Source organism: Myxine glutinosa, chromosome 4 (genome assembly GCF_964187855.1).
Source record: "Myxine glutinosa chromosome 4, kmMyxGlut1.1, whole genome shotgun sequence".
Lineage (NCBI taxonomy): Eukaryota > Metazoa > Chordata > Myxini > Myxiniformes > Myxinidae > Myxine > Myxine glutinosa.
This window is the reverse complement of record NC_136264.1, coordinates 85923346-85938345: the sequence shown is the minus strand read 5'-3', so window position 1 is coordinate 85938345 and position 15000 is coordinate 85923346. Positions and strand designations below refer to the sequence as shown.

The following is a 15000-nucleotide window of genomic DNA, read 5'->3' as shown; positions in this document are numbered from 1 at the left end:
TAGCCCCTCGCAGGAATTTGATTCCTGTTTATAAAATTGTATTTGAATTAATCTTCAATGCATTTCTACTTATTCACACATACATTCGCATTCATATACCTACGCTAACATTCGGGGTCTGCCTAGCAGGCACGTAAGACATCGGCCATGATAAAGCTCGCAGTGTTATGTGTGGAAAAGTTCTGAGGAGATTGCGGCTGGCTCAATAGCGCAGTGGGCTGTTGACGCGTTATCAACGGAGGTCCGTGGCTCGAGCCCCGCATTGTCAGAATTTTTTCACACTTAGGCCCTCGCTGGAATTTGATGCCTGTTTATAAAATTGTATATACTAGCAATGGTACCCGCCCTACGGGCGGGGCTTCAATTGGGAGGCCCAAATGAAAAGGTAAAATATCAGAAATTGAAGGCTTTTTTATTTTAAACGATTCATATAAACATACGTTGAATCATATCACACGCAAATCATCAAAATCTAAACAGTACATGGCTAAACAGTACATGGACGATCACGTTCCACGTACGTCTCGCGTCTCGCTCGCTCTCATGTTGTCCCGATAATGATCCTTTCGCAGATTCAGCTACGGAAACCTTGTTACGACTTTTACTTCCTCTAGACAGTCAAGTTCACTCATCTTTTCGTTGCACCGGCACAAGCCGAGAACGGCCCGTGCAGGGGCTGATCCGAGGATCTCACCAAACCGTCCGATCGGTAGTAGCGACGGGCGGTGTGTACAAAGGGCAGGGACTTAATCAACGCGAGCTGATGATTCGCGCTTACTGGGAATTACTCGTTCGTGGGACACTGTCTCATTGTGTCTCAAGCCCCAGTCCCCATCACGGATGGGGCTCAGTGGTTTACCCGAGCCTGACGGCGAAAGGCAAGGTACACGCTGGCCTGTCTAGTGTAGCGCGTGTGCGGCCCCGGACATCGAAGGGCATTAAACGTTCATTAAACATTAAACGTTCATTAAACATTAAACGTTCATTAAAGGATTACGAAACGAAAAACATTACGAAATTACGTTCAAACCGTCATGTCAAACACTACCATGAACACATACATCGTCACAACATCGTCACAATGAAAACATCGTCACAATGAACGTTATGTGAACGTGAATGTTATGCAGGAGTCCAAACCTGAGAATGCTGGAGACCAAAGCTGAAATTGGGAAAACTAAATAGCCTATTTTACTTCCAGGGGTCCCAGGATTACCCACCCAAAATATCTTTGCGATCGGTTCAGCAGTTTTTACGGTACCTTCGAACAGACAGACGGACATTTAGTGAATTATAGTAAGATATCTTTTCGTTGGAATATGGCATTAAAAATATTCTTGATTTCATATGGTGCATCTCCGAGACATTTACCATGTCAACACCTCATTTGAATATTATTCAACATTTGGTATTGTGAATTATATATATATTACGATTGGCTTTTGGACTTGGTAATAGAGCACCGTGAGGTTTTATAAAACTTTCCAGGTACAAGTTACAACAGTTGGCACAATTGGCACAAACTTTAATCTTTTATGTATATGTATATTTATATCTTCCCAATAGCCACTCTGTTTCATCCATAACATTGCCTGCTCCATTATGCTGCAGCTCCGCTAGTCCCTGACTAAACGTGCTCTTTTAATTACTTTTTGGTCAGATTTACTTCTGCTGCGTATCAAGTCCAGCTCATATCGGCAAACACAGTACTACTGAGAAATTGCGCCACTTCGTTTTGATCTATCGACTTTTTGATGCACCTCACGTATGTCAATCGTTCTCTTTCCCCCTATCTCCATGGCTTCAGCAAATTTGTGCTGAGTGCTTTGCATGTACAACAAATGGCCTTTCACTGAGCTGGCGTCCTGGTGGCGTGTGGCACTGTTTCTGGATTCATGTGCGCCTTTTCATTCCTCTGTTTCCATTGGCGGAGCTCCAAGATGGCCTGGCTATTCCCCTCAAATTGTAGTTTGGCGATGTGTTTGGGTTTCTTTAGTGTAGACTTTAAATGAGTGGGAATATTATAAGCTAAATGCAAAAATCTCTGACGTTCCTGGTTTAATTCCTGTTATCAAAAATGTATCACTGTTGATCGTGCTCTGTCCTTTTATCTTTGCGATGACTGAAAAGTTTTCAAGCCAATCCGGCCACCTGTTTGGAATCATAATATGGCATGTGATACTACAAATAAGACTATAGAGTGCTGTATAATTGAGACTGCCTTACTATGATGTCTTGCAAACAAGAAACCAGGACAAAGCCCTGTCCTGCTTGTGAAACCCCTTGGTCATATTTAAGCTCTAGTACCCTTTTCGGGGAGCTGTATACCATACTCTAACATCAAAATATGCTGTATCTAATATGATAATACCAGGAGTTCCCTTTCGATGACAATCTTCAACGTTGGAAGCTAGTAGGCACATCAATCCTTCGCAAGGGTTGCCAACCTATGGTTGTTTGTTTGTGCTCCATCCTTTTAAATTCTGAGTATCGAGCAAGGAGGCAACGCGTTCCATTTTCAAGTCTTGGGAATGAATCGGTCGGGGTTTGAACCACCGACCTCCCAGACTCAGAGCGGACGCTCCAATAATTATGCCCATGAATCTGGTAAACATGGTAAATGGAGTTTTTATTTCCTATCCATTTTGTCCTCTACTCTTGAGCACTTTTAAACAATGTTTATTTGTTTATTCATCACTGGGAGCAACAACCCTCTTCATCTGTTTTATTTCATGGTTACTCATTTCATGGGAATTATTTTAAAGCACTGTGCTAATTATAACTGCTTTGCTACATGTTTCAGGTGATGAGTAAAGAAACCATTTCTCTTCCATCCTCCTTTTCCTCCTACATGGTTTTGTCGAATTTCATTTTGACTCAACTTAACACCCACCTACATACTTAATATGTAAACGGTCCTTAACTGTAACATTCCTGATATGTCTCCTTTTATCAATGGATCCTGTTTCCTAAGTCCACCCAGGTTGTCTTTGATATGATACTACTGTCTCACTCCCATTTTTTTTTTTTGCCATAACATCCTTCTTACACTCTGATAACCTTCCTGTGGGACCCAGACTAAAACCTCGCCTGACCCTTCCCATTTGCATTCTGTCTCGAATCCCATACAACAGGTGCCTTGTTACTCCTACGGGCAGAAGTTGAGTAAACTCGCAATTCTCCGAATTGCCTGCAGCTACATCCTCGCTTTGGCCAAGCTTGCAAACCGGGACTACAGCGGGGAGCCAGAAGGGCTCACGTTTGCCGAGTGTGTGGAGCAGTGCACTCGAACCTTGCAGGCCGAAGGACGAGCAAAGAAGCGCAAGGTAGGATCCCATCCAAACGCTTGAGTCTTTCTCACCTCTATATGTTGCACCTCAACAATGCTGACTCATAATATAGCTAACGTTGAATAATAATGATGGTTGACATTCCTAACCAAACATGTGACGTGGACGGCCTGGGAATGTGAAATTGTTTCTCGTGTGCGAGCTGCTGCACAAACAACAACTGCATTCTGAGATAGCGAGCAGTTTAACCTTGTGTCGATGTATATCCGAGAAGTTCAGACCACTTTCTACCCACGGTTTTAGGCAGGCATTTCGAATTTGTTTAGGGTCTTCGTGAAACACACTGGGATCTTCAACGTCCACCAACTACCGGTGCTGGAGGATCGGTCTTCTGGCTTGATGTTTCTTTCCCGATAGACAAAGGACACATTGATGCAGCACTCTGCATGCGAAACACCACAGTCTATAGCTGTGTTGAGATTCAAACCCAGGCTAGGAAGCTCATAGCCAAGTGTGCTTTCCTTTAGGGTTAAGCTGTCTTGCCAGACATGAATAATAATACCAACTACAACGGCACTCGGTAGAGCGCACACCTCCGCAAGGCTGAACAGTTTGTTTTGTATCCCACTGATAGGCCGGATCTGGATCCAGAACGGAACCAAAATGGAATTGGCTTGTTCTTGTCGCCTAACCAACTCATCCACCAAGTTTTGTCATAACTTGTCCACAAATGTTTGAGATACTGTGTTATATATCATTTTTGGCTCCATCTCTCAATGGTGAAGAATCACTAAGTAATACAAAGTCCTCGTATCCAGATCCAGATCTTCCCCAAAATCGAATCAATTCGTCCTTGTTACACACCCAACCAGTCCACCAAGTTTCTTCCGAATCCGTCCATAATCTTTTGAGATATCGTGTTGAATATCGAATTGAGTACCAGTTCACTGGTAATTCCCTGTTTGTCGTAAAAGGCGGCAAAAAGGGTTGGCGTCAGGAAGGGCATCCGGCCGTAAAACATTGCTTCAAAAAGGGGACCAAAAAACAACAACAACCACGGTTCCCGAAAAAGGCCAACCCCCGCTTTGCGGGGAAAAATGGCCTCTAAAGGTGGTTATTTTATATATATATATACTCAATGGCGAAGAATCATGATTACAATTCTAGTATCCGGATCCGGAACTTCACCAAAATCGAATCAATTATTCTTTGTTACCCACCCAACCTGTCCACCAGGCTTCCTCCGAATCCATCCACAACTTTTTGAGCTATCCTGTTCACAGGCAGACAACAGACAGACAGGGGTGAAAACATAACCTCCATCCACCTTGGGTGGCAGAGGTAATAACAACAATAAATGTCATATTATCGTTCCTTTCCTCACACAAGAGGCAATATTTATTACTCCCATTGAGCCAGATCCCGTTGAGCCAGGTCCCATTGAGGCCTTAGTTGAGTTGAGTCTTCAAATCCCAGGTCCTGTTGAGCCTTCAGCCTCCTGAATCTTGATTGGTTTCATGTTTTTGTAAAAAAAACAATTTTCAAACAATAACAGCGAATTGAGTCTAGCTTGTGGCCGAGTCTCCAACTCAAGTTATACAAGCCTGCCAAGCACTAACATCATTTGCACTAACATTACATTGACTTGGCTGGTTGCAGATAGCTCATACTGTTTGTGAGGCAAAAATAGGAAAATTGAAATTGAGAAAAAGCAAAATTAGAGGTGAGATGATACGAGCGAAAATCAGGATAGGTGAGTGTGGGAGGATTTGCTTGAGAAGGTTGAGAGGAGATTGGAGTATAAGCGACAAGAGAAGCCCCACTTTGGCATCATGTGGAGGAGGGTGGGGGATGAGAGGAAAGAGGCGGGGCAGGGGGTGAGTTATATGCCACCAAATTGATGGATATAATAAACCAATGATCCATAAAATTCCACATTACTACCGGGTGCTTAACACCTTAAAAAGCCAGGAAACGTAAACCGTTAATAGTTTTACCAAATCAACCTACTCATTAACTGATTGCTAAAATTTTAATTGTAAAGAGAAGATGTATATGGAATATTAAATGAGAAATGAGTTTTCATTAAATTTGAGAAAAGAGAAAAACAAATAGAATAAATATACTGCACCATCAAACTTTTATCAAAGCTCACATAATGAATTTTTTAATACAGATCTCAAAAGGCAGCTTGTCAAGAGGCTGTCTCCGTATTATTTTTTTGCAGGTACATGTGTGGGTTGAAAATGAATCTATAAGGAAGATTGAGCAAAGAAAGATTGAAGAGGGAAAGGAAGGTTGGGGAGGAGGGGTGCCTGAAGGAAGGAGGGAGGGGGGGGGGGGATCTGGAGGAGATATGGAAGGAGATAAATATAAAGAATGGGGGGTGCATCTTTCTGGGGTATATGAGGGGTTGGGGATCAAATATCCTGCTATTTTGGTCGATGTTGTATGTCGAGGCCAAGCCTTCTTCTTCTTCATGTGTGACGTGTCAATATATATCAACCCTCTTGACATGAACTGCGAGACATTTACAGTAGATGGGAAAAATCAGACAGAGCTTGCCAAACCATATGAGGAGGAAATGTATTTGACAGGGTTGACAGGGAAATAACATAGTTACACAAACTCCACCACCTCAATCCGCTCAGCACCCATCTGGAATTTGGAGCGGTGGTATGGGTACGTACAACTCAATCATTGGTGGTCGAGCAGATAGAGAGAGGTTAAGTGATTCCTTCCACAAGATTACTTGCATTTGGTTTCCACTAGCCCAGTCCAATCCCAGCAACAAAATTATTAACTTTTAAACAATGCAAACCCCTTAAATGAGGAATTCGAAATTTTGCCACTACCAGCAAACTTTGATTAATCATTGTTACCTGAAATTGCAACACAAATATCTATATATATAAAACACAGTTTGTTTGTGTGTGTGTTACCTATAGACTCCTAAACGGAGAGGCTCACATACTTGATATTTGGTATAGACATGGCCATTGAGCCTGGGAAAGACATGGCCTACCTAAAAAAATTGACGAGATCCATATTTTTTATTCATATTTACCTCAGCGCATTTCAGCGAGGAACATTATACACTGAATTTCAACATGTGCCAGAGCAGCTCGCTGATTCGCTCAGAGCGATCACGTGATGTTCCATCCTCTCCGCCAGACCACTGAACTGAAAATATATAGAACTAGGGCATTGCCCGTACTATATCTATATCTAAAATTATATCCCCCCCCCTCTATTTACATGAAATGGTTTGGTCCAAAGCGAACGGCTTGCGAGTGGTGACAATCCCCCCCCTCTATTTACATGAAATGGTTCGGTCCAAAGCGAACGGCTTCCGGAGTTTGGTAAAGAAATCGCCATCGCGTACACAAACGCGCAGGAAAGCGAATGAATCGCAAATTCGTTTTTATTAGTTTTAAAACATCGTTTAACGCCAACATAGCGCCAACATAGTTTGCAAACGTGAAATAAATGAATACGCTCTCAAATGTGCCATCCGAGGCAGAGTGTGTCCGCCACGTTCGGCACACGCGATCGTTCGCTGCTCTCTGATTGGTTGAATCGTTTTTTGGACATAGCTCGGTAAGTAATTGTCCGATTAATATGAAACCTTGAAAAGGCACATCCTCGGGTCCCCAGCAATATACCTGGCAAGTTAAAAGTATATCGGACCCGTGGTTGTCGAGAAACAGCGGTCACAGACAAACAAACAAACGTACAGACGTACAGACAGACAGACAGAGATTACTGGAATTATAGATAGATGACCATTGCCATTCACACCACACAGGTGGAGATGCAGCTACCGGGCGCCATCTTGGTTGGCACTCGATGCTGGGCAATGGAGATTTCCATCATGCGTTTGCACGTAATTCAGAGCGAAAAGCGATTGCGTTTTTTCACCTTTTGTGCGATAGTGTTTTGTGTCGATTTTTGTCGATTTTGTGCGATATGAATTAAACGTCTTTGAAACAGCTGTGAAACGTCTTTCCACAACCCTTCCGTAACCGATTGGAGCAGTTTATTGCTGCACAAAATGGCATTTTAACAGTTGTCTGGCTTTTAAAATCTGGGACACGTTCAAAACAAACGAGGTCCGCGAAGCGAGTCGGTCAAGTTGTGCTAACCAAGCTGGCGACACGGCGGCTACACTCTTCACGGAGTATGAGCGTTCTATATATTTTCAATTCAGTGCGCCAGACTCGCTCTCACGTACTTGATTTTTGGCATAGACATGGCCATTGGGCCTGTGCCAGAGCAGCTCGCTGATTCACTCAGAGCGATCACGTGATGTTCCATCCTCGCCACCAGACTCGCACCATATATCACAGTGTAATTTGTGCGAGGCTTTTGTCCGAGTGAGCTTGAGTCGAGAGGGCGAATGTACAGTTTGGGAATGTACGGGTCTCCCTTCCCCCACCCGGCAACGCCGGTACTGGAGTGCGTCATAGGATCGATGAGTCTCCGAAATTCGCTTCGTGCTGTTGTCGCGAAGATGCAGGACGATGTCGCGATTGTTGTACTGCTCTCCTACCATGAGAACTGCAACGTCATTGTTGACTGGCCCTCCCCTCCCCCTCTCCCTCCACTTCCCTCCCCCCTCTCCCTCCCCTTCCCTCCCCCTCCCCTTCCCCCCTCCCCTTCCCCCCCTCCCCTTCTTCTCCCCCTTCCCCCTCCCATTCCCCCCTCCCCCCTCCCCTTCCCCCTCCCCTTCCGTTCCCTCCTCCCCCCTGCCCTTCCCTTCCCCCCCTTCCCCTCCCCTCCTCCATCCTCCCTTCCCCCCCTCCCCTTCCCCCCTCCCCTTCCCCCCTCCCCTTCCCCCCCTCCCCTTCTTCTCCCCCTTCCCCCTCCCATTCCCTCCTCCCCCCTCCTGCTCCCCCCTCCCTTCCCCCTCCCCTTCCGTTCCCTCCTCCCCCCTGCCCTTCCCTTCCCCCCCTCCCCTCCCTTCCCCTCCCCCTCCCCCATCTCCACCCCTCCCCCCGTTCCCCTCCCCTCCCCTTCCTCCTCCTCCCCATTCCCCTCCCCACCCCCGCCCGGCAACGCCGGGTACTTCTGCTAGTATATATATACTAGCGGGGTCACCCGTGGGAATCCCACGGGCATGGATGTGTGTGACATTTCGACATATTGAGTTATATGCTGCACATTCATTTTTACAAAATGGTTACTGGCAAGTCATCAGATCCAGAAATGGTGTGAATTTAGTTATTTCACATAATATGTGACCCCTCACTCCTCTCCACCTGACACTCTCCTGTCTCCACCTGACACTCTCCTGTCTCCACCTGACACTCTCCTCTCTCCACCTAGCACTCAGCACTCCTCTCCTCTCCAAACCCTCACATCCCTCTCCTTTCCAATCCCTCACCTCTCCAATCCCTCACACTCCTCTCCTCTGCAATCCTTCACACGCCTCTCCAATCGCGCCTCACACTCCTCTCCAATCGCGCCTCACACTCCTCTCCAATCGCGCCTCACACTCCTCTCCAATCGTGCCTCACACTCCTCTCCAATCGTGCCTCACACTCCTCTCCAATCGTGCCTCACACTCCCCTCCAATCACTCCTCTCCAATCGTGCCTCACACTCCTCTCCAATCACGCCTCACACTCCTCTCCAATCGTGCCTCACACTCCTCTCCAATCGCGCCTCACACTCCTCTCCAATCGCGCCTCACTCGCCTCTCCAATCGGCTTTCCCCGTCTCGTTTCTCTCCTTTTTCTCCCGTCTCGTTCTTTTTCTTGCTCCAAATCGGCCCGTCGGAATCGGAAATCGGCCCGTCTCGCCCGTCGGCCCGTCGGAATCGGAAATCGGCCCGTCTTGCTTTTGTGCTTGTGCGTAAATAAATTGTGTTCATGACACCATTTCTGGTGTTGGGCTAGCGGCTAGGGTGCCGGCTTAGGATCCTGGGTTCGAATCTCGGTCGATCGCCGAATTAATGCCAGGGGGGTTGACTCAGCCTGTCATCCTTCCGAGGTCGGCTAATTGAGTACCAGTTCACTGGTAATTCCCTGTTTGTCGTTGAAGGCGGCAAAAAGGGTTGGCGTCAGGAAGGGCATCCGGCCGTAAAACATTGCTTCAAAAAGGGGACAAAAAAACAACAACTACCACGGTCCCCGAAAAGGCCAACCCCCGCTTTGCGGGAAAAATGGCCTCTAAACGGTGGTTTTTACACCATTTCTGGATCTGATGACTTGCCAGTAACCATTTTGTAAAAATGAATGTGCAGCATCTAACTCAATATGTCGAAATGTCACACACATCCATGCCGTGGGATTCCCACGGGTGACCCCGCAAGTTTGCATTGACGTTCGTCGATGGACTCGTTCGCCCGTCTCATTCGTTTTCTTGCTGCATCCTGTTCAAGTCTGCGTTCTTCATCGATCGTCTCATTCATTTTGGAAATAGAAGTTTCCACGCAGCGCATGAATTGTCACGATCCTCAAGAGGAATTTGTCTCGTAATCATCAAATGATAAATGGCAAGTAAATTATATTGTGGAAAATTAAAGATTTCAAATAAACCTATTTAAAGTGTATTCGCACATAACTAATTTTAAAAAACGAAGAAATATCTCTCGGTAATTTCCTGAAACATATTTTACTTCCGGCTAATAATGTTGAATTAAATAAAAACGAAGAAATATATGTCGGCATCATTGTTGACGTTTTTGTGACGACTGTCATCAAACGAAAAAGTAATATATCTTAACGGAAAAGCAAAAGCGAATTTTTAATATATATCGACACGTTGCCGTCGGTGTCATGTTGGGCGGTGTATGATACACCATGACGCGATTTTAAAAATATATCTCTGCATTTTCCCGCGTGTGTGGAATGTTCTCAATTATTGCTGACACCGAGTCCAAAACCATCGATAAAAATGAAATCATATGGTGAGTTAGATTGGAGATAAAGGCGTGAGAGAGACTCAATGGCCTTGAAGTTGAAGTTACAGGCGTTTGAGAATTCATTTCGTTCTATAAACGGCAACTTTCATTGGATTTCCTTCCCGTTTTTTTTCAACCGAGTCGAAAACTATGTTAGCGACTGTGAAAAATGAAATGATATATCGAATTTTTAATATGTATCGACACGTTGCCGTCGGTGTCATGTTAGGCGGTGTATGATACACCATGACGCGATTTTAAAAAATATATCTGCATTTTCCCGCGTGTGTGGAATGTTCTCAATTATTGCTGACACCGACTCTAAAACCATCGATAAAAATGAAATCATATGGTGAGTTAGATTGGAGATAAAGGCGTGAGAGAGACTCAATGGCCTTGAAGTTACAGGCATTTGAGAATTCATTTCGTTCTATAAACGGCAACTTTCATCGGATTTTCTTCTCGTTTTTTTTCAACCGAGTCTAAAACTATGTTAGCGACTGTGAAAAATGAAATGATATATCGAATTTAAAATAGATATCGACACATTGCCCGTCGGTGTCATGTTGGGCGGTGTATGATACACCATGACGCGATTTTAAAAAATATATCTCTGCATTTTCCCGCGTGTGTGGAATGTTTGTGGAAAATTAAAGATTTCAAATAAACCTATTTAAAGTGTATGCGCACATAACTAATAAAAAAAACGAAGAAATATCTCTCGGTAATTTCCTGAAACATATTTTACTTCCGGCTAATATGTTGAATGAAATAAAAACGAAGAAATATATGTCGGCATCATTGTTGACGTTTTTGTGACGACTATCATCAAACGAAATAGTAATATATCATAACGGAAAAGCAAAAGCGAATTTTAATATATATCGACACATTGCCGGCGGTGTCATGTTGGGCGGTGTATGATACACCATGACGCGATTTTAAAAAATATATCTCTGCATTTTCCCGCGTGTGTGGATTGTTCTCAATTATTGCTGACACCGAGTCTAAAAGTAAAACCATCGATAAAAATGAAATCATATGGTGAGTTAGATTGGAGATAAAGGCGTGAGAGAGACTCAATGGCCTTGAAGTTACAGGCCTTTGAGAATTCATTTCGTTCTATAAACGGCAACTTTCATCGGATTTTCTTCCCGTTTTTTTTCAACCGGAGTCTAAAACTATGTTAGCGACTGTGAAAAATGAAATGATTTATCGAATTTGATTTGAAATAAAACTGGGGGAGAGCAAGACACCACGGGCCTACAAAACAGGACTCAAAGCTATGCGAGTTAATAAAATGGTGGATATTTGTTTATAGCCACTCCCAGAATGGGTGGAGCTATGGGTGGAGCTACTCTGCAAACCGAGTAAGCCACACCCCGGACAGACACCCAACAGATAGACAGACAGACAGACAGAATCATCTACGGCTATTATAATATAGATATATATATATATATATATATATATATATATATATATATATATATATATATGGGACATATATATATATATATATATATATATGGGACATGCCATGGCAGGCCGCTATATATATATATATATATATATATATATACTGAACGCAAAAGAAACTTACCACCTTTGAAACATTTAAATATCAACAATAACACTGCGTGTAGTAAATGTGTGAACTTATTTGTGGACAATAGTGTCCTCACTGTAAGACAAAACGGTCACGGATGGTCACTTGAACCTTCAATGGTTACTTCATAGCACAGCTGTTGAACAGCCGTTTTGACTGTCAGTGATTAGCCAAGGGGTACGGGATGATTTTAATGAGCTGCACGTGATGTCTTGATATTGGCTTTAAAAAGGCCAGTGCAAAATGGGCATTTCAATCAACATGCCACGACTTTGAAATGTAATAAAATTGTAACAGTTCAAAATAAAACAAACCAACAATTGCTAATTGAAACATTGGCATTTTATTGATGACATGTCAAGTTTTTGACCAAGATACACCATCTCATCAGTTTGTTCTACAGTACAGAACATCACAGGGTGCAATGTCAGTCCCCTTTCAAGAGCGTGTGTGGCCACCATTGTTTTGGATACAGGCAGTGCATCGTCGGCGGAAACTGCCTACCAGTCTTTGGATGGATTGCTGCTGGATTCTGTCCACTCAGTCGTCAATGTCTGAAGCAGCTCTGCCCGTGTCCTGGCCCTGCCAACTACGCATCTCCCAAGCTAATCCCACAGGTGCTCTATGGGATTCAGGTCAGGGGAGAGCGCAGGCCACTGCATGGTGTTGATGTTCTCGCCTTGGAGAAATGCAGTGGTAAAGCGAGCAGCATGGGGACGAGCGTTGTCATGCTGAAAGGTTCTCAGTTCTGGGTGGTCTAGCAGGAATGGCAGCAGATGAGGTCGCAGGATGTTATCCACATACCGCTGGGCATTAAGATTCCCATCCACAACCACCAGTGGCGTCCTGTACCGGCCTGATATGGCGGCCCACACCATCACACTTGGGCCACCCCACCTGTTGGCTTGACGCACGCAACAATCGGCATATCGCTCGCCAGTTCTTCTCCAGACACGCTCACGCCCATCAGGACTGTCCACACAGAACCTTGACTCATCGCTGAAAGCGACCTCATTCCACTGCGCCAAGGTCCACCGCTGATGCTGCTGGCACCATCTCTGTCAGTTGTGGCGATGGGCAGCCGTCATCACGGGGCCCCTGTATGGTCTTCTGGCAGTCAGACCATAGTCATGCAGTCGTCTTCGTGCAGTATCATTGGAGATCCGTGGGTTTGCACGCCCCAGAGTTTCTGCCGCAGTGCGGGATGCTGGACGGAATTGATCCCGCAGGTGACTTCGGACCATCTGCCTGTCCTGCCTTGCAGTGGTGACTCTTGGCCTCCCTGATCGAGATCTGTCATCTGCAGAGTTGTGGAGGGTGTCTCTGTCCACCAGGGCCGATTTCGTCTGGTGTGAACAGCCAAGGCGACGTGCCACCTCACGGTAGCTCAGTCCGCCTTGCAGCATGCCCAGGGCACGCTGCCGTTGATCCCTTGACAATCGTGGCATGTTGATTGAAATGCCCATTTTGCACTGGCCTTTTTAAAGCCAATATCAGGACATCACGTGCAGCTCATTAAAATCATCCCGTACCCCTTGGCTAATCACTGACAGTCAAAACGGCTGTTCAACAGCTGTGCTATGAAGTGACCATTGAAGGTTCAAGTGACCATCCGTGACCGTTTTGTCTGACAGTGAGGACACTATTGTCCACAAATAAGTTTACACATTTACTACACGCAGTGTTATTGTTGATATTTAAAGGTTTCAAAGGTGGTAAGTTTCTTTTGCGTTTCAGTATATATACAGACTTGGCATTTAATATGGAATATTTTTTTTGTGGGGGTGAACTTACTTTTCAAGTTGACTTGGAACCAAAAGTTCATTGGAATTATGTTGAAATTATTCTAGATTTTGTTAATGCGACCTTTAAAAGAAACAAAAACCACATTTGACATTTCGAAGCAAATAAATTGATCCTTGAAAGTGATGTAAACTGATATTGAACTCAATTCACGGACAGTACTGTGTTAAACTTCTGTACGTTTTCCAGAAGTATTTCTTTATTTTGCACATTAGCCAAACATTTTTTAAACAAAAACAAAAGTTAAATTACGACTGGGATTACGGACAGTAAAATTACAGTTCAGTACGTCGTGTAACCCCCACGAGCATTCAGGAGAGCACGTACAAGTTGAGGAATGCTGTTCACGAGATTTGCCAAGGTTTGGACAGGAATCGCTTGCCAGGCAGTGACAATAGCCTGCTGCAATTCACACACAGAGGTAGGCTGCTGGTCCAAGTTGTCGATTTGACACGTTAATTCTGCCCACAAGTTCTCTATCGGATTCATATCCGGGGACATGGCAGGCCGCTTCATATGCTCTACACCATGGTCAGCAAGAAAGTGTTGGATCATGCGAGCACGATGAGGCCATGTATTGTCATCTTGGAAGATAAAGTTTCCTCGAAAGGCTGCACGAGCAAATGGAAGCAATGTTTCTTCCAGAATGGCCCTGTACTTGAACTGGTTCAGGTTTCCATTCAGAACAACCAGGTCAGTTTTGCCCCCTGCATGAAAAGCAGCCCAAACGGTCACCCCACCACCTCCAGGTTAGACTCTTGGCACTATACAATCTTCGTTGTAGGCTTCATGCACTTGTCTGTGCACTCGGACATGGCCATCTTGACGATAGACCAGAAATTAAGACTCGTCACTGAAGATCATGTGATTCCAGTGTCCTGGCTGCCATTGACGATGCTCTCTGGCCCACTGCAATCGGCGCTGGCGGTGTTGTCTTGTCAGGCGTGGCTTTCTCAGGGGACGCCTGGCACGATAGCCTGCTTGAACCAGTCGTTGGTTGACTAGCCTTCTGGATACAGGCACATTTGTCAGTGGCGGCCACTCAGCCCGAAGCCGATTAGCTGACTTGGTACGGCCATTGCGGACTAACCGGTGCAGCTGGCGATCATCCCTCCTTGTGGTTCTGCGGGGACATCCTGGCCTCGATATTGGAGTAGGGACACCCCTCTGAGCATTTCGTTTCGGGATCTTTGACACCTGATCTTGAGTGATGCCATACTGCCGAGCAATAGCACGCTGTTTCAGGCCGGAATTTCGTAAAGCCACCACTCCATGACAAACAGCATTGTCGAGTTGACGGACCATCTCCAGAGGAAGCAGCAATAACTTTTGTTGACGTGCAGCAGTTGTTTTCCACTAATACAGAACGCAACAACCCTTATATACCCGATT

The 15000-nt window shown here is 45.0% G+C and overlaps 1 protein-coding gene across 1 annotated transcript in view; it reads left to right on the top strand.

Annotated features, from left to right (window-relative positions):
- ATOH8 (atonal bHLH transcription factor 8) overlaps positions 1-15000 on the top strand; it is a 61914-nt gene that overhangs the window by 15244 nt on the left and 31670 nt on the right. Inside the window, exon 2 of the mRNA XM_068112867.2 lies at positions 3135-3326. Within this exon, the coding sequence (XP_067968968.2) occupies positions 3135-3326 (192 nt within the window). The remainder of the gene's footprint in view (positions 1-3134; positions 3327-15000) is intronic.